This window comes from Periplaneta americana, chromosome 6 (genome assembly GCF_040183065.1).
Source record: "Periplaneta americana isolate PAMFEO1 chromosome 6, P.americana_PAMFEO1_priV1, whole genome shotgun sequence".
Taxonomy (NCBI): domain Eukaryota; kingdom Metazoa; phylum Arthropoda; class Insecta; order Blattodea; family Blattidae; genus Periplaneta; species Periplaneta americana.
Window position 1 is genome coordinate 159,809,872 of NC_091122.1, and position 20,554 is coordinate 159,830,425.

At 31.8% G+C, this 20,554-nt stretch overlaps 1 protein-coding gene across 7 annotated transcripts in view; it reads left to right on the plus strand.

The window, feature by feature from the left end:
* Window positions 1-19,384, plus strand: part of Patronin (calmodulin-regulated spectrin-associated protein patronin) — a 242,515-nt gene extending 223,131 nt beyond the window's left edge. For all 7 annotated transcript variants that reach the window (XM_069829423.1, XM_069829425.1, XM_069829420.1 and 4 more), the window contains one exon: window positions 1,266-19,384. In XM_069829423.1, coding sequence (XP_069685524.1) covers window positions 1,266-1,410 — 145 coding nt within the window. In that variant the 3' untranslated portion in view covers window positions 1,411-19,384. The remainder of the gene's footprint in view (window positions 1-1,265) is intronic.
* Window positions 19,385-20,554: the final 1,170 nt, after the last annotated feature.

The window sequence follows — 20,554 nt, forward strand, 5'->3', positions numbered from 1 at the left end:
ATAAGTGAAATCTCAGGAATCTTCTATGCCACATCAAAATTTAAAGATGCAGTTAAATTGTCAGACTCCAAAGCAGCTATTCTATCAATCGTCTCTAGACACACACCTTCATCTCAAACAGCAGAAATAACTAAAATGCTCTCTCAATTAATAACACTCAATAAAAGAATTGTATTTCCCATTGTGGAATCCTGGGAAACGAGAATGCGGATGCTTTAGCAAAGAAGGGCAGCACTGCTGCTTACAGACCTGTTACTAAATCTACGTATTACTCTGTGAAAAGATTTATTAAATCTACATACTTAGACTTCAACAAACAAAATTTGATAACACAATCTCAAGGGAAAAAATGGAACTCTCTGCATCATAATCCACAGTTAATTCCCGATTTACCACGCAAATCGTCTGTAGCTGCATTTAGATTGGCAACAGGCCATGATTGTTTGGCAAGCACCTGCATAGAATTGGAATATATCAGTCCCCTAACTGCCCATTGTGCAACTCAAATCAAGAAATGATTCGGAACACCTCAAAATCTGTGCTTCAGTGACTGACCGTGACAATATCTTTGAAAAATATTGGAGTGCAAGAGGTCAAATGACTTTATTGTCAAACGCCTGGCATTAGAAAACAACAACAACATTGTTACATTTGTTCGGATCTAATTTCTGCACATTTAGTAGACAGAATTAAAATTCTTTCAATAATTTGTTATCGTAATTCACTCTCTCTTGAATTGATTGAACATACTGGGAATTAAATCAACGGCTATCCCAAAACACACTATGAATTATTTCATATAAAATCATTTTTATCTGGAAAATGAAGCAAAAATGAGCAGAATTGAATTAAACATTTTTACATTTTTGTTTGAAATATTTCAAAGAATAACCCTCTGAAATTAATGACATTAGTTGTGTTTCACTCTGTGTACTCTTAGTGCAACAGATAACACCATAAACACTTCTTGTTGCAATGTTATGTAATTGAGTAATCACATTTTAGATCATTTTGAGTAGTAGTAATATACTAGTAGTCGTGGTGATGGTAGTGGTGGCGGTGGTCATGGTTGTTTAAGAGCTCATGAACTACCAGAATTACTTGGGCATTGATAGTTTAGAAAACCACTTTTTTGGGGAGCATGCCTAAAGATTTCCGAAAGTCGGCGCTTATGATTGGTTTGCAGTGCTGAAATTACTTTGATACTTATTTTATGTGGAACAACTTTTTATGTTTTGAAATTAATTAAGTTATGTATCTTTCAGATACAACTCCGGAGGTAAATGCTTCTCTCAAGTCCATACAAAACATCTGACAGTCACCATCGATGCCTTCACCATCCACAACAGCTTGTGGCAAGGAAAGAAGGTGGCTTTACCTAACAAGAAGGATATGGCACTTGTTATTTAGTTGTCAGTGTTGTTAAATTCAATCAAAGTTTATCACTTAAAAAAACGGCAAGTTCTTGATGCAATGTTTTCATTTACCGCAGCGTAAGCAGAATGGATGGACTGCCATAGATGTAGTTTTGGAGTATGAATGGTTCATAAATAAACTTACCACAAAATATATGAAAGCTCTTGATCAACCTGTGGAAGGTCGACAGGAGCCATAGTCATTTTCTGATTTGTGTCATTAAACCGAGATTCATTTTACAAGTGTACGGTGCTTTGTTGACTAGCAGTGGGTTGCCGGGCTTTCTCGTTCATTCCCTCTGTATATGTGGCTTTGGCCTGAGTTATATTATTTTTAATAATCAATGTTACATCGTCAGCACCATTTTTGTGCTTCATTGAATGATTATAAAGGCCAAGACTTGGTCTTGTCTTGCTGTTGTATGCTCTTTTTGGAGAATCCATGCTACGGTGTAGGTGACATGAGATTATTAATCTCGTATTTTGTATCTAAATCACGAAATCATGAATTCAGCACTCCAAAATCTGAACAGTCTACAGTTCTAGGTAGCATGATAGGATGATACTACATATTTTCGTCCACACTATACGTATTGGCTGATATATTTTTAATTTAAAAATTTGAGAGCCATGAGAAGTAAGAAATATATAAAGCAAAAAAAAAAAAAAAAGTTTTACCATTGCCTATGTTGTATGTAAGTAAAGATATTCAAAAATTGACTTTTTTTCAGTGATACTAATTTCCAGTTAACTAAGAATTATAAGTAAAATGATTTACTAATAGCATTTAACATGATGAATCCGATTAAACACTCACATTAGCCAGAATATTGTATATTGTGTTGCTGCAGCAAGTTGGCAATTGGTTGTATCTCAGGTGGTTAATCAGGTTGGATATAAGAAAATATCTGTTTCACCAAGTTGTCATAGTGTTAACTGCTAGTAAAGGAATGCTCCATTAGGTTTTCATGTCATGTACATGTGGCGTAAATATCCTGTATATCAGTATGATGTTCAGATACCCATAAAAATGATGAAGTAAAATCCATTTAAAATCGTCTGATGATTTAATCCAGAAAGCTGAAAAGAGAGAAAAGTACTAAAACATAAAGACAGATCTAGCTATTTCGACATTGAGGATACGCTCTTCTAGGTTTAGCTAATTTTCGCAGACATTTGTTCTGAAATTCTGAGTAAGCTGTGTTATATCTTCACAACCATTAGACTCTTACAGCATTTATTGCATGTTGAAAAACTACATTTTCTGTCATCTTCGCTTAAAATGTTACAATTTCAGGTTTTTAAAAAAGAAGAAAACTGAAGCAGAAATAGTTTAGCACGAACAAAGAAATATTTTATGTATATTGTAGGATGTTGTAAATGGCCAGGTGTCTGCTTATTAACCTTTCATAGTGGTTATATAACAGAGCTTTAATGTAAGCTAATATTTATGTACTTTGGTTATCAACGTCACTTACAGTGCTGACTATAAAAAATTTTTGTTGTGGATTTTTTCTGTTTTGGTTTTACATTATTATGTGCATTCAACCTCAAAGCAGTTAGTATGTTGTCTCCAGTATATACTCTTAACCTGCCACTAGTCATTACAAGAATATTACTGTAATCTGAAAAAAGAAATATCTCCAGAAAGAATTCTTAATTTATAACGAACGTTTCATACTGCACACATGCTATCTGTGGTCTCGTAGAGGTTCAGTCAGAAATGTTGTCATTTAAATTATGATTAATACTCTCTAACAAAAACAGTGCACGATAATTATATTTCTGTTTGCTAATACTTGAGAGCTAGACTGTAGGTCAAGTTTTTCTATCTCTGATACATATATATCCTCTGTCCCCTGTCCTGTTTAAAATATCGTGTTACTTATGTTTTCACATCATCATCCTTAAATGAAGTCTTCAGTCTTTGATAAATTGTTTTGTGCTACATTATGAGTAACTATCATATAAATATTTCCAATGAAAAATACATTTCACATACTGTTTCGATCTAGCAGTTCTATCTCTTCCAACTATAATAATTATCAGAGTAAAACATTTAATTTTCAAGTGATTCTGGCATGAAAACAATAGTAACACATTAGATTTGACTTCGGAGAATTTTTGTGTAGAAAAACTTGTTCCACAGTTTGTCTAACAATTCTTAAGATTGAGTATTTTCTTTGTTATCCACTGCAAAATTATAAGATTTTCAATTTAATTTGTAATTAACATTCATGGATTTATTATGCTGGTAGAGTGAAATACCCATGTGAGTTTATGGTAAACAAGAAAAGTCTTGAAAGCGGACATACAGAATTGACAGGGCAAGTAGAATTCATTCATTAATCTAAATATTACATAATACCGATTCAAATCATGCTTAAATATGCGATTTGTTGGTATATCTCTGATCTATTAATTTATTTGCAAACATTTAACATAATGATGAGCTGTAAAAACTGCTATTATATATTTCGAAATTATTTGGATGCAGTCTAGAGGGCTATAATAGGAGAGAGGGGCTCATAAGCCGGATTAAGTGTAATCTGTCAAGAAGCTTCTTGCAGCCACGTGCATAAAAATGGCGGGAATTTCAAACGTCTTCCCTGCACAAAAAACAGCGGAAATTTCAAAAGACTTCTCTACAACTTCCCGTTATATTCGTACTTACATCAGTGTTTGAAATGTAATCATCCTTATTACAATTTTGACTCCCCCCCCTTTTTTTAAATAAACCTTGAGCCAATACCATCAGCGTTTCCAGAACATGAGGTAGGAAATGGACTGTGAAATTTGAAATGATTTTGACATGACCAACCAAATCTGTTGTGTTAGAATGCGATTTAGTAACAGTATTTTATTTTGTACATAAACATATAAAGGTCTTTATTGCGAATAACTGTTTGCTGTTTTCGGTAACATATGATTTATAATGATGCACATGGCTGAAGAAATCTAGCAGTATGTCTAATTAGTTTTATGTGATAACATTGCTATATATTGTAAATGAAAACTCACCTTTCACTATCTCCCGGTATTTTGAAGAAACATTTTGTGAGGTGACTATTCCTTCTATTTTCACAATCGGGATACTCGCATTTAATATGTGCAGCCTATGCAATTAACAGACATAAACAAGAATTCTGTAATTGAAATTAAAAAATTCAAAATATCTTCCTTAAAATGTACTTCCAGGACTAACAATTTAAACCAAAAACAGGCATGTTAATTCTCCATTTCCAGGAGTCTAAATTCAGTGGCGGCTGCTTAGAGTTAAAAGCGATTAACAGAAAAAAGATTGAATTGAACCCCTCTCTCGTCTATTATAGTTCTCTTGGTTGCAGTGGAGTTCATGCAGATAAAAAAAAAAAATAAGAGAGTGATACTTAAAAAAAAAAATTGTTTCCAGAAAATCGAGTTTATAATATATCTTTCTGACTGTCTTCTTCTCTCTTACAAGCTGTAATAATTATATTCATTTATAAAAATCTTAAAATTACATTGTGACAATTGTTATGTCGTACTTGTAAATGACATTTCTTAGATAAAATTTCAAGATCTCATTATAGAAGACAAAAGTGTTACGGTATTTAAAAGATAAAATGACCTGGGTGTTGTAGATTTACACAAGCACTAATGTTTAAACATTAAATTTGTAAAATAGCTTATTAATAGACATGGTCTTGTTTAAATCTTCCAACACCCTGCCTCTGTTCCACTGTTTTGGATATAATAAGTAATATTGATTTAAAAATGTTTTCACAATCTTATGTAAAGTTTCAATTCGTGTAAAAGTACTATGAAACTGTAATTTAATGCTAAGCACCTGTGAACATTAATAATTGAGATTACCTTTATGTCTGAAAGCTGCCTGCCTGCGTGTACAATACCTTAAGAAAGGTTATTTCTTTAGTATGTGTTGCATTATAGGAAAATCAGTTTGTTGGAGTTGACTTCTTAACACTTATGTTAACAGTATTTAATCCTTGACGTATTTGTAAAATGAATAATGGCTAGTGTGAATGAAACTCTCAGAGTATACAAAACCAAGCAAACAAAGACATACATACACCAGTGCTTTGTGTTCCATAATTTTTCAGCGATGGAACTCTTACAAAGGCATGGATAAAATTAAACATATTTTTGTGTGTTTCACATGAACTGTCAAATTCTTATGAATTGTTTATGGCTGTTTCACTCTTGCTATCTTTTTCTCACTTTTGTCTTTTTCTTTCCCCCTTCCCCTCCTTCCTCTCTATCTGCCACTCTCGCTCTGTCATAAGAAACATAAATTTCTGTAGAGTACTTTGTATATTTATAAACATAATTTATGATTTGTTTATTAAAATTTCGCTTTGATTTGATTAACAATTCCCAATGAGCGAATTAGTTTATTTGCTCTGTATTTATGTAAAATGCTTGATGATAACAATTTTAACGAAATGTGTTATTATTTTGAGAACTACTTTCTACAAACTGTTTCTTGCACGGTTATGCAGGAATTAACAGGGCTCATCATTTACGACATTTAATCTAATTTTTGTACATACTTTAGTGGTGGGCTCGGATGTAATTAAACAGTATTTGCTCGAAGTATCAGATTTTTATTCTGATAAGCTTTTATTTCTGCAATATCTTGTATTAGTACTCTGTCTAATTTGTTACTGTTTATTTAAAGAAGTGTTCAATAATGTTTTGTACGAGTGAAAATAATTGTTAATAAAATTGCATGGATAATAGATATGTTATGATTTCATATGTAATATTTCAGATGCTTATATCCAATACGAATTTTTTGTGTAATAACAGACAAATTTTATATGTTCTAACGTTATTAAATAAGTATTCTGAGCGACTATAATATTGTACCAATGTTGTGTAAGTTGCTGATCACCGACCCTTAAAATGTTCCCGAGTATTTTTATTTCATTAAATAGAATTTCAACAAACATAGTATGACATCAGTTCATCACATATAATTTTCTGGCTTTTGCTTTGTCGTTGTCTTCATAACCGAAGTGAGAATGACACCGTGATTAAGGGTAGCATAGTGAAATCTCTTCCTTCTTTAGCGTTACAATGGGGAGTTAGTAAAATGACATCAAAGTCACAGAATACCTGAGAAAAACTGTGAAAACCCTTGTCTGCCACAAATTCCACTTTATTCTTATCAGGATTTGAACTCTGAGTCTTTCGTGTTGAAGATGATCTACTGTGCTTTAGCTAGCAACCAATAGGAATACAAGTCCTTATTTCTTTCCATCATGTATGTATAGAAAGACCTTTAATATTTTGTAATGTTCGCAATTCATAGTAGGTTGAAGGTTCAGATACTGAGTACAAAATATCTAAATATTTTAGGAATTATTTGTTTCACTGTCATGACCAAAGAATAATTTAATGTTGGGACATATGACATAAACAGAAGTCAACTCTCTTCTCCTCCCTTCTGCCTCAAGGTTGATTTGCTGTAACATTGTACGTATCAAAACATATAAATAAGCACGGAAAAATGACGAACTGATATTTGTGCTCTGAAACTTTATATAGCATGAAATGTTTATGATTGATATAAATGTCATTAAAATAATCTAAACTTTAAGTAGGCTTTCTAATACAGCATTCTTTCATGTGTCTAATAATTAGGGGTGTGATTTTATGGTGATTATTTTACCCTGATTTCGGTGATTAAAATGGTTTAATTTTGGTGAATATTTCGTAAAAAAAAAAAAAAAAAACAAGCAATTTCGCGCATATTTTGCACCCTAAAGAATCTTAAAAAATAATAAAATAACATTTTTTTTAAATTATTGAAACAATTCCCATAAAACTAACAGAAAATTGTTTGCGTCATTAATTAAATTAATAATTCAATTTCATTCTACTGTGAGGGCGGTGAAGGTATTTTTGATCTCATGAAGACAGTTGTTGCTGGAAAGAGAAATGACCATTGTCTGCTTGTGCTGCTCTCTGGAAGTAATCCCTGAAACTATGCTTACATCATTGCTAGATGTCACACACCTGTAATGCTAAATGATCAGATATGTAGAAATGTTCATGTATATTTTATAACGAAAATTTTCACATTTTATTTGGAAGAAAGAGACATTTTTCTTGAAAATTCTCCATAATATCTCTTTTTTTTGTTGAAATTATCGTGGTTATAAAGTCATTTTGTTGATTTCTATCAATTTCGCATATATTTTTCACTTAATTTTGGACTTTCATTAAGGGATTTGCATTTTCCACACATGAAAGTAAGTTTTCAACACATGTCGCATATATTATTACCAAAAACTCACACCCTTACTAATAATTACTTTATCGAAGCAGAATTAAAATAAATTTTACAGTGCTCACATAACTGTCTTTTCTATTTCAGTTACGGTATTCAGGTCAACTATGATCTCGTACACTTACTTCAAAGCAATTAATAGTGAACTGTATAGTATTCAGCATTTCAGTGTATAGTTTGAAAATTAAATTAGGCTTTAAGAAAATGAATTTCATAGACATGTTATTAATTTAACAATGTTTTCGCATGATTCTTGCAAAATAAAATTAACATAATTAATCACTTAGCAAAAATATACTCACTCTCATGGCTTTTACATTAAAGTTAATATGATTAACTATTAATATTCATACTTTTCATCTCTGGTGAAACCATATGGAAAGTATCAATTGAAGATCCTCTCTGCTACCTGTTATTCAGATATCCAGAGTTCGAAACTGCTTTGACTCAGGTCTCTACTCACCAAGCAGACCCTTGAAATGAATGTCACAGTCGTATCTTTGTGCAATCTGCAGCCATTACATTCCTTCCCTTTCCAATTTTCCATTCATATCATGTACAAATTTTCATCTGCTGTTAGTAATCATTGCATTGTCATTAAATTACATAATACAAAGCGGGCAGAGCCAAAAGAAGTTTATTTTAAGATATTCTTGTATGATAAGACATTTACACACAGAGAGAGAGAGAGTTGTTTGGTTTTTATGCTGGTGCTTTATGTCTTTGTGTCATTGTGATATGTCACTAGTCTTAGAACATATTACTGAATACCTTGTAGTTCTTATGCACTTTTTTTAAGTACACTAGAGAATTTCCTTTCTTCTGTAATGTGTGTTCTAAAGAGCTTTGTTACTGAGATAGTTTTCTTTCTGACATTGTATGTACCTTTTTATTGTAATTGACTGGTGCTTTTTTCTACCTTTGTTCATTATACAAGCAAATCCTTTTAATGATACAATTTATATTTGTTTTCTTTGTAATAAGAAATTAGTAGATGTGTGTTGGAAGATAAGAGCACTTAAACAATGATTTCTAAGAATATAATGCAGAAAAGATAAATTCCTAAAATACAAATTCAGAAACACTTATAAATATAGTCTTTTTTTTTTCTTCAGTGCATATTTCTTTATGTCGGATATTTAGAATTATTATAAAGTAACAATTGAAATTAATATACCATATTTCATCACATAATCGTCACATTTTAATGCTTTTTTTTTTTTCGAGTGAAAATATATGGTGCGACCATTATGTAAAAAATCAATTGAGACCCAGAATCCAAGAGGGGCTCAAGTCCATTACATCAAACTTTTGGGAAATTGAAAAAAATGTTTGCTGTTGCTACAAAATGCCTCTAATTATTTTTTTCGTAAGTACATTTCCATTACATCTTTTCATATAACCATGGCAACAAGCTTCTACTAATTATTTTGCATGAGAAATAAATTTTGAAAGTGATTAAATATTGGGCCCCTCTTGGATTCCGAATCTCAATTAAAATGGTGACGATTGGTCGCATAAACTTTCAGTAGTCAGCTTCCATATAATGGAGACATGTGTGAGCAAGTAATTAGAGCCAAGTTTCATGATTTGTTGCAGAAGAAGGAGAGGGAAGCCGATATTAGTATGGGATGCTGGAAGTTTAATGTGAATAATACCTTAAAAAAGATATATAAATTACTGTGGTGTTACTGAATTAAAAACACTTTTTAATTGACTAAATACATTCATGATATTATTTAATCACTTGTACTGATACATCTGATACACTGAAGTCGATATTATTTGATTAATGGATCAGTCCACGGAAAGATGATTATACTGAACTGAAGGCATTTATGGCCATTGGCTTGATGCTAACACCTCACACCTCCACTCCATTTTCGTCACGGCCACTACTGTTTCTCTCTCGTACTTTGTGTTGCAATGGCGGCACATTATTTTTAAATGATCCTAGATCATGATAAACGGAAATATCCATGTGGTGAAATTTTCAAGTCCTGATCAATTGTCTATAAATGAGGGTGCAACCATTATGCAATGGCTACGATTACGTGATGAAATACAGTAACTGCCAAACAAATTGAGCAATCAAAATGAACTAAGTAGCTATGGAATATGCTAAGAATGAGGTTTAGTCTACACATGTATTGTCTGTTGTATATATTAGGCAATTGTATTGGCTACATCACTAAGAATAAAGTGGACCTCATCTGTCCACAGTAACCATTCCAGTTCAATTTCAGTCTCAACTAACACATGTAATGGAAAATTCTATCTATCTACATAATCAGCTTCATTCAATTCAAGCATCATTTGCAGTTTATATGGATACATTTTCAGAAGTTTGCGTAAAATTCTAAACACTGCTGTATAGCATTTGCAAGCATTTGCTTAACAGATAGCTCTGCTGACTGGTAAGGGGTTTTCTGTAGCGAGGTTTTGGCTTTCATAAAGAACCTTTGCAACCTGTTCACTAATTTTTGGTCTTCCCAAGTTAATTCTATTACCATAAAATGGGGTGCATAGAGACACAGGGGGTGAATAAGGACGAGTTTTATTATTTTTTATTTCTTTGTGTCAAGGATTAAATATAATAATGAGTGTTTATGTTTTCATTCATAAGGAGTGAACAAATAAACACTCTTATTTCATTTACTCTTTGATACAAAGAAATAAAAAATAATAAAACTTGGTCCCTATTCACCCCATTATACGGTATGAACTTATTTTCTTCAAACTTCTTAATTAATGCACTATAAGAAAGTGTGGTACAAGGGCTTTCTCTCATATGCATTTTGCCGGAAATCTTAATTCTGCAGTGAAGTTTCTACCATATTTATAATAACATTACACCAAACCAATTCCTGTCCGAAGTTTTAAAACCATTTTCTCAAACTTGGAAAATGTGTGTAACAAACAAGCTAAACAGCTATTAAACTTTTTTATTTTTTGAAGTTTAATTATTGCATCTTAACAATGAAAGCATTTGTTTCAGCACAGAAGAACTAAATCCCACTGGGGTGAAGGTGAGATAGGAAAAGAGAAACAATCTGTAGTTTACGAAACAGGGGACTTGAAGTGCTGTGAGGTGAAATGCCATCTTACGGTTGGATAACTTGGGGGCTATCTTAGAATTTTTTTGTTGAATATCACTGGTGACAGTGTACTTGGAAATACACGTGGACTTGTGAACAGATCACAGAATACCAAATAAATAGTTCTCTATGATGGTTTTGCGTGCTATCAGCTGAGCCAAGTTGTTGAAATTCTCCAAGTTTTCTGCTACTAACTTCAAGGATGAAGAAGGCTCCAGAGTTAGTAGCCGAAAGCTTAGAGAATTTAATTAATTTGACTCGGCTTGTAGTCTGCGAAACCATCATAGAACGACAATGTTTTCATACATCAGATTCTTTGGCGCGTAATATTTTCATACATACATGCGCTGTTCACTTCTTATTTATCTGGTGTTCTGTGCTAAATCCCATGCTTAGTGCATTCCATAGCCTCTTGGTTAATTTTTATTGCTCAATTTGTTTAGAAATTATATTAATCTCAACCATGTTAGTTACTTTATAATAACCCTATATTTCCTTTATTCAGTTTTGTATTTGATATAGATAAAAATCAGATTTACAAAGAATACGAATGAAAATATTTTTCATATGGAAGTTGATCTTGTTTATACTGCAACACACAGAAAAGAAAACGTGAAAGAAATAGGGTTTATATTATAATATTGTAAAATATGCATCCTTCTCTTTCTGTTATTTCTGACTATACTGCATGGTAATATTATTGGCAACACTGTATAAACTGAATAATCCAAGTTGAAATCACTCTTTACCTCAGGGTCTTACCGGAGTTTTTTAACTTTAGATTGCTTACACGGTCATCTTTGTCATAGACATTAATATAATTTTATATCCGTTTCTAATTCATGTGAATTTTAGTTAACAAATTTAACATTTCATATTATACTACAGTTACCTTAATTAAATATGTAACAAGATAAATGTACATTGAAATTGTGTTTATGTACTTTTATGTTCATCTTCTTGAGTTTTCTTGCTCAGATCAGTCTGGTATTTTCCCCTAATAAGAATAATTATTATTAATTAATAAAAATTACGGAACCTGTAATTTTAATTTACATATTATATTACACTCTTTTTAAAAATTGTTTTTTTCATTTCAGATAATTTACCTCAAAATTTATCCAGTTATGTCTTTTATTCTGTGAAACTTAAACTTGGAAAAAATTTGACCCTGCTCATTCATCATTATCTATGGTATTATGGCTCTTTGCAGTATCTTCTGTTTCCTTTAGCAAGATCATCTAACCATCGTAGCTTAGATTTCCCAATTCTCCTTTTACCACCTATTTTGCATGTAACAGTGTTTTGGGTATTCAGTTACTGTCCATCCTGATATGTGGCCCAGTGAGTGCAATCTTCTGATTTTAATATCAGTGACAATATTAGCATCTAAGTTTGTTCTGATTCTCCAATTTCTTGGTCATAGATAGGTTCAAATATTTTCTGCAATAGTTTTCTTTACCAGATATTTAGAACAATTACACGTTCAGGTAATGTCAGTTCCAAAAACCGGTTGGTTTTATGCAAATCCAATCTTTCAGGTGAAGCTCCCTGTAAAGCAGATTTGAATAATTTCAAGGGAAAAATTGTTCCGGGGCCGGGTATCGATCCCGGGACCTCTGGTTGAACGTACCAGTGCTCTTACCAACTGAGCTACCTGGGAACTCCACCCGACACTGTCTCAACTTTTCCCTTTATATCCACACAACTCGCGTGGGCTGATGAAACACCAGAGACCCACATCGAGTGCACACAATCTCTGTGTGACTTGAAATTGTGGTTTTCTGTTAACGTGCACAGTGACGTATATATTATGCAAATCTAATCTTTCAGGTGAAGCTCCCTGTAAGTTGTGTGGATATAAAGGGAAAAGTTGAGACAGTGTCGGGTGGAGTTCCCGGGTAGCTCAGTTGGTAAGAGCACTGGTACGTTCAACCAGAGGTCCCGGGATTGATATCCGGCCCCGGAACAATTTTTCCCTTGAAATTATTCAATGGTTGGTTTGATAATTGTCTTAGAAATGTTTATTTCAAATAATTTGGAGATAGTGTATTTACTCGAATGTAATACGCATCCCATTTTTTATCCTAAAATCCAGGAAAAAAAATACTGGCAAATATAATACGCACCTGTGCGAAAAACCACTCAAGATTAAAATTACATTATCAAAACAGATTTTAAATGCACCTTTACTTCTAGCTATATATCAACATTCATCCTCACTTGCAGTATCAGAACTGGAACTTCCCAGTCAACAGGTCTGGATTGATTTCAGAACATTGATTGACAATGACTAGTATCATGCCAATCTTCCATCAGTAATTTTATTGTTGGTAAATTGTTTTGGTTTATTTAAAGACATACGGGTGTTGAAATTGTATACCTGAAATCTCAGTAGTTAAAAATAATATTGGTATTAATAATGATTGTTGTCAAAAAATGGACATGAAATTATGAATGAAAGTGTACAAAAGACGAGAAAACATGAACCTGCAGTGACTGTTTTCATTAGTTGTTTCCCACCATTTCTCGTAGGATAAATTGAGTGTTAATTTAAATTTGAGTTTTTTGTGCCAGTATAATATGCATCCCAGTTTTCAAGATGACATTTTTTAAAAACTATGCATATTATAATCGTGTAAATGCAGTATATCTGGATTTCATAATTTTATTTAATGCTGTAAAACATTGGTTACCAGCTGCAGCTTTTTCCTTAATTTCTATTATTATAGCATTGCTATCTGCAACTATAGAGCCCAGATAGGTCCTTCCTGATATGAAATTAAATTCTGAACAGTTTTACTTGACCCGGGATCTCTGGTTCCCCTGTGCCATCTCAACAAACCTCCATCATTTCATCTCATTGCAGTTGTAGCATAGAATAGCCTCATATGGCACACCCTGGGCAATGACTCTGTCGGTAAATTGATCTACATAAAACTTTACATTAATTATGCATATGTGTTTTTTAATCTAAAATAATTTCTTTCCTCACTTGGGATCTGATAACTGTTAGTATAAAATACCCTTACTGCTTGGCCCATTTATGTTACTGGAAGTGTGAAGGGGTAGTAAAAACACCACTCTGATACTTGCTAACCATTACAGTAGCCGAGAGTTGTATCTTTTAAATTGGGCTGCTGTTAGTACAGACGTGGACAAATTATTAGCAAAATTGAAGATTTTTATTATATATTTTTACAAAATATGATTCTCCAATTTAGACTACAGTTGACATTTTTGTGTATTTCCAAATTATTAGCAAAATTGAAGATTTGTATTGTATATTTTTCAAAATTTAACTCCTCAATTTGGACTACATTTGATATTTTTGCATATTTACAAAATTATTAGCAAAACTGAAGGTTTTTATTGTATATTTTAAAAAATTCGATTCTTCAATTTGGACTACAGTTGACATTTTGGATATTTCAAAATTATTAGCAAAACTGAAGATTTTTGTTTTATATTTTTACAAAATTTGACTTCAATGCGGTTGACATTTTTGCTAATTTACAAATTATTAGTAAAATTGAAGATTTTGATTATATATTTTTATAAAACTTGACTCTTCAATTTAAACTACAGTTGAAATTTTTTTTGCATATTTCTGTCTTCTGTAATGATGGAAATATGCAAAATTGTCAACTGTAGTCTAAATTGAAAAGTCATATTTTGTAAACAAAATTATCATAAAAATCGTCAATTTTGTTAATAATTTGTCCATGTCTGTAATTGTGAGGCATCGTCACGAGGTTTACTCACTTTAAATTTTAAAGATAACGAGTCCTGTCATCATAATATAGCAGATAATGTTTATATAGAAGCATTGAAAAATATGAATAATTAATAAAATCCACCCAGCAACGAACTTATTGCATGCATTAAGAAATAGGCGTACTCTAAAATAAGACTGGGGAAGAACTTCACCATTTTAAGCAAATGAATAACATAAAACATATCATTTTCATTGTTGCAGCACTTGTATCTTTAGGTATGGCACCAGAGTTGATTTCCTAACAACACACACCTCTTGTTTACCTCAGTGACATTCTGTATTATTGCTATTTTGCATTCTCTTTCCAGCATTCATGTGTTCTACTTGTACAAATGAATCTTGCTTGTAATCATTTCCCCCTCCCTCAGACTAGTAATTTATTATGTATTCATTAATTATTGAAAGCTTGGGAACCTGTACAAGTGCATACAGTGCACACGTCATAAAAGTGGTCCTGCTTTTAAATTTACAACTTCTTAGGAATTTATCTAGCATGATGTGAAGAAGTACTTAAGCAGAAATAAATTGTTGCTGTGAGCTGGAAACAATAGTGGAGAAAGTTCAGAAGAAAGCAGTTTGGTTCAAGTATAAGTTCAAAGATATTCTTTCCCTTAATGGCTGATTATAAAGAACTGGTATTAAACATTATTGTACCCAAGTAAGTAAGTTACAAATCGAAGTAGCAAACTATATTTTTGAATGAGGCACCTGAAGCTATCACAATAGATGCCAGTATTATCCAGGTGTCAAGGTGATTGATGTGCCCACACACAAAACAAAGAAGCATCAGTTGCAAAATGGGTGTACCTGTGCACTAGTTTAACCATTGTCAAACTGTCCTCCATTGTGTGATTTTCTGGGTAAAAGCTCTAACAGCAAATAATATTCTTAAAGGAATGCTGCCTGAGTGTGGTGACCATTACTTGTTACGTCAAGCTGTCTACAATTGGGTGCAGAAGTTCTCTGAAGGTGAACAACTATCGAACACCAATTGTCATGGAGACAAATGTGCAACAGGTTGGTGACTTTATCCTAGCAGACAGGATGAAGAATATGATATGCTAGCCCAAATAGTTGCATTGTTACCAGCCCGAGACAAAGCATGCATCAGTGCTTGGATCAAATTGTCATTGGTATACTCTCGTGCAATCTTACAACTGCTGCTTCTTTGTTTTGCTTGTACACAATACTATCACTAGCTGTGATAACTTCAGACATTTCATTAAAAAACGTAGGTCACTACAACAATTTGTAACTTACTGATTCTCCCTCATAATTTATGAGCAAATTCACAGAATAATTTGAACATTGAATATAAAGAAAGCATACAGTGATTTTAGGAGAAGTACATGTATATACACAGATGAATAGACACGAAAAAATGTCAAAAACTGCTTGTTCACTTTCAGACATGTTCGGAATTTCCATTTCTAGCCAAAGCTTTTTGAACTATGAGATTATTTTTTCTATGCTTAATATAATAGCAATATATTTAGTAACGTTTTCAATTTAATGTTTTAGTGTTGTTCTACAAATATCTGAACCAGTGCATTAAGGGAGATGTATATTATTACTATTACCGCAACAATAGGAATCGACTTCTGACTTCTCTAGTGAAACACATGAAAGATACAGAGCTACGGTGCAGCATTGCTAAAAAATGTGATATCAAAACAAAGTATCGACACTTTGTTCGGTATTTATATAAAAAAAAGTATTGATATTTGCTCGAATCATTATGTAGAAAAATGAATTTTTATTAACGTAAATACAATAGAAAAAAATTGCATTTTGGCACTAATAATAATAATAATAATAATTTATTTATTTAATCTGGCAGAGCTAAGGCCAGTAGGCCTTCTCTTCCGCCCAGCCAGACTCTAATTCTAATTGAATACAATTGCTTACATAGTTATTACATTAATATCTAGACCATAAAACAACATGAAAGTAAATAATGAAAGTTGGATAAGTAATGTTAGTGTGACAATAATAAACATTGGTGGTTTAAGTTGTACAATAATTATCTTCTGCTGAAACCACTCTTTCTCGGTACAGTCTCCTAGAAACATAAGTTTCTCGACTTTGTACTTAGTAATTTATTTCGATCTTCTGTAATTGTTGATTCTCTTTTAGAAAAAAGTCTTTCGACTCTCAGACACTGATGTTGCAAGGATGAATGATTTGAAAGACCGAAAATAGGGGAAATGAGATTAAATAATTGACGACTACAGAATAACAAGCCTAAATTTTAGCATATTAATGAAAAGTATAATTTCATATGCTACCAGTACTACTTGTATGTTTGCAGTATTGATACTTTACTGATTTCGGTATATCAATAATATCCTAAACATTACAGCTAGCAGCATTCCCTTCCCTCCTTAAGAGACAAACAGCAGGCAAGCAGAGATTCATTATTGATAAGCACAGGAAGGAAGTGTTAGGACAACTGAGTTATGGATCTATTTGGTAATGCCATTTTTAGTTGTCTTGTAGCACCAGAAGGGTGAGTGACCAATCCAATTTCTATTGGTTGGCCAATGCAGGTAGTTGGAAGGAAGAATAAAGAAATAGATGTTACAGAGCTGTCAGAAGTCTATTCTTTGGTTGCGAAAGTTTTAATGCAACTCATTTATAAAAGGAAATAACTGATTTATACAGTTTTGGATTTTAGCTCGAAGTAGGAAAAACATTGACAGTTTTTTTAAAAGTGATAATACCGTAAAAGATTTGTAAATACAGTAAGTGTATTAAATAATAAACTGCATGTAATTTCAAAATTTAATATTTTGAGTTATAATCACAGGGATAATTAGAGTGCCAATATTTCAATAGAGGAAAATTTGTCAAGAAACTGCATTAGAATGCCTACAATATTCAATGTTAATACTTTCATTGGATATGTAATTCATTTTTTCTTCTCTTAGAAATTTATTGTTATAGTAAGCCTACTTCTATATCTATATCTACAGAAGTTTTGTGTATTCATATTACAAAACTTGTAATAATCGAATCTTTAAATATCATAAATGGGGGGAAAAAAAATGTCATGTTTGTCATTTGATAGACATGGCATCAGTGTATTCATGCAGGAACAAGTAAGAGAAAAAATCAAAGAGAAGGCTGCAAGAACTAAATATAAAATCTTGATGAAAACTTTGTGTATATATAAGTTTCAAGTGTACCATCTTCTGAATTTGCTGTCACCCTCCATTGTTGTCCTTCATTTCCAACAGTGAGGTTGTGTTTAGGCAGCTTGTAAATTAAAGGCTGATTTTGTAAGCGTATAATTTACTGCATGAAATTTAATGTAAAATTTTACTTTGTAATGAAGATGACAGTGAATAGAAACGTATTTTTGCTGATGTATAACTGATACAAATGCGAAATCAAGACAAAACTATTCCAAAGAAATTACTTAACCACCTGTATTGTTGTTCAAAGGTTTGAATATGAGGAAAGTGCAGTACACAATATAAAATACAACTAATCTCTATAAAGATTTTTTTTTATAATCTGAGTGCTTGAAGTGATAAATTATTTATAATGTTTTTTATTACTGAAAGTGTCTTTATCTATAATCGTGTAATTATTAAAAGTTAAACCGGTTTATGTATTACTGGAAACAACATTTCCTTGGAAAATTACTTGTTAAATTGGATTTAAATTAGTAGTAATTAAATATTTGGCAGATTAATTGTTGTACTGCTACAATCTCCATATTATGTCTGTAACACAGTGCACATGAAACGTCTTTCATTTCCAAATGAATAGTAATTGTTACAACAGTGTCAAACACTCATAGTAATCTTTTATATACTTTGCAGTATGAATATTTGAGATAATGAATTTACAATGTACTTTTTGAATATTTTGTGTACCTTATGCCACTTAACTCGTATATTCACTGGATTTTTTTTTTTATCTAGTTATCAATTGCTGTCAAGGGAATGATGTGATCTGGTATTCTGATAACCATAATTATGTCATAGCTACCTAATATGAAAATAATGACAAAATATTAGCCTACTATAAGAAGTTAGCTGTTAGTACAGATATTACAATATTAGACTGCATTCTTGGTTGTGATTCAGGAGCATTTCACCCCATATAGAGAAAACATCCAACCATTCCATGATTGCCACCACACAACCATTTAGTCATTTTCAATTGTGTAATACAAATTTCACTACTTGACTTGGAATGGTAGTTGATCTTATCTTTAAATAATTATTAGAAGATAACAAGAAAGTAATTACACCATTAACAGAGGAGTTGAATTAAAGACAAAGTTGATTCAAGGAACAGAAGTTGCATGTGTTGAATCCTGAACTATGATGAAAAATAAAACAGAAGTTACATAATCATGACAGGAAAGAATGGTTTTATTTTGTATAACTTTGCCTTAAAACAGTATTTTGTGATGATGTGAATTATTTTACACATTAGCACAAAACCATTTTTCTGTAATAGTTTTATATTAATAATGGAACTATTTTTTCCTGTTTTAGAATATCAAATATTTCACAGTACACCATACAATTTAGTCATCCAACTGGTTCTGACCTGAAAATGGTTGAATAATTGGAATTGATATGAGACATGGTATGTATGAATTTGAAAAAATGTGTGCTTACTAATATGTAAATCTCTTTTGTTTGTTTTTTACAAAACTTGCGCTAATTTCCAATGTAAATATTATGTTTTTATATACAGATATTTATTAAGTAGAGTTGGGTCATCTACTGTTAGTGTCTGCAATTATCAATAAATCCTTACATTACCTAACTCAGTATAATGTATTTTAACTGTGTTTAAAATGAAATGGTGAAACTCTTTCCTATCATATTTTAGTGTCCTAATTCCTGAATTTTATTAATCCCACTGCAACAGATTTGGTATCGTCAGCGAGGTTAACATTAGCCCATTAAGGGTAATTTTTGCCCAACATAGAATATATATTTGAATTTTTATATCTCCCACAAAATGTGGTATATCTAAGTACTTTCAACTGTACTGTGTAAATGGTAGCTTCAACCAGTAAAACAGTTTACACAAGTACTTTCAGAACTTACCTGTAGGCAGCTGCACTATTTTAAGTGAATCAACTGTTTGGTAGTGTGAAAAATATTATGGAAATTTTTATATGGTGAAACGGTAAAAAATAAATAAAAAGTCTGAATGAAATTACAACAGGAAGTTTGGTGATTTAATGTCGTAAATCGTGTTTTACTGTGATGAAAATGTGTTTAGGGGATCATAGATATAAAGATCAGGTAGGAAGTTGTATTAAAAAAAAAAGTTGGGAAATTAAAAAGGGGCTAGTTAATAATTAATATAGTTACCGATTGAAGTTTACTGTAAAGAAGTAAATCTTCGAAAGTGATGTAGTGAAGTTATGAAATATGATCTTAGTGATAGTATTTACAATTTTCTATGTTCTTTTTTTTAAATTTTTTTTTTATTTGAGTGTTGATTGTGATTAAGAAATTAATGATCAAATTAAAGTGAACTAGATACTCATGTCAAGATTTAATAAGATTATAATGACGTGTATTAGGTAGAAAAAAGATCCCAATGAGTATAACCGGGTGGAGTGTTACGAGTTAGATGTAATGTAGAAAGACGGATTATGTATAAATTTAGTTACAAGATTAGAATGCTGAAAGAAACGTAAGTGTGTAACAAACAGATGGTGGACATTTAAGATCAATAAGAAGAAATTGACTGTTTGGAGTTGGGTTAATAGCGAGAGTAGATGAGTTATTAGTTTAGCAGGCTGTCGAGATTGCATGCTGATTGTAGGTATATTAATAGAAAGTTATCGTGAAACCCGTATACATAAGTTGTGGTACACCATAAATAATATAAATGTTGATGACAAATAAATATCTATCTATCTATATGGTGAAACGGTATTTTCAGCAGTAAAAAATTTGGCATGTACCAAGAAAGTTGATAA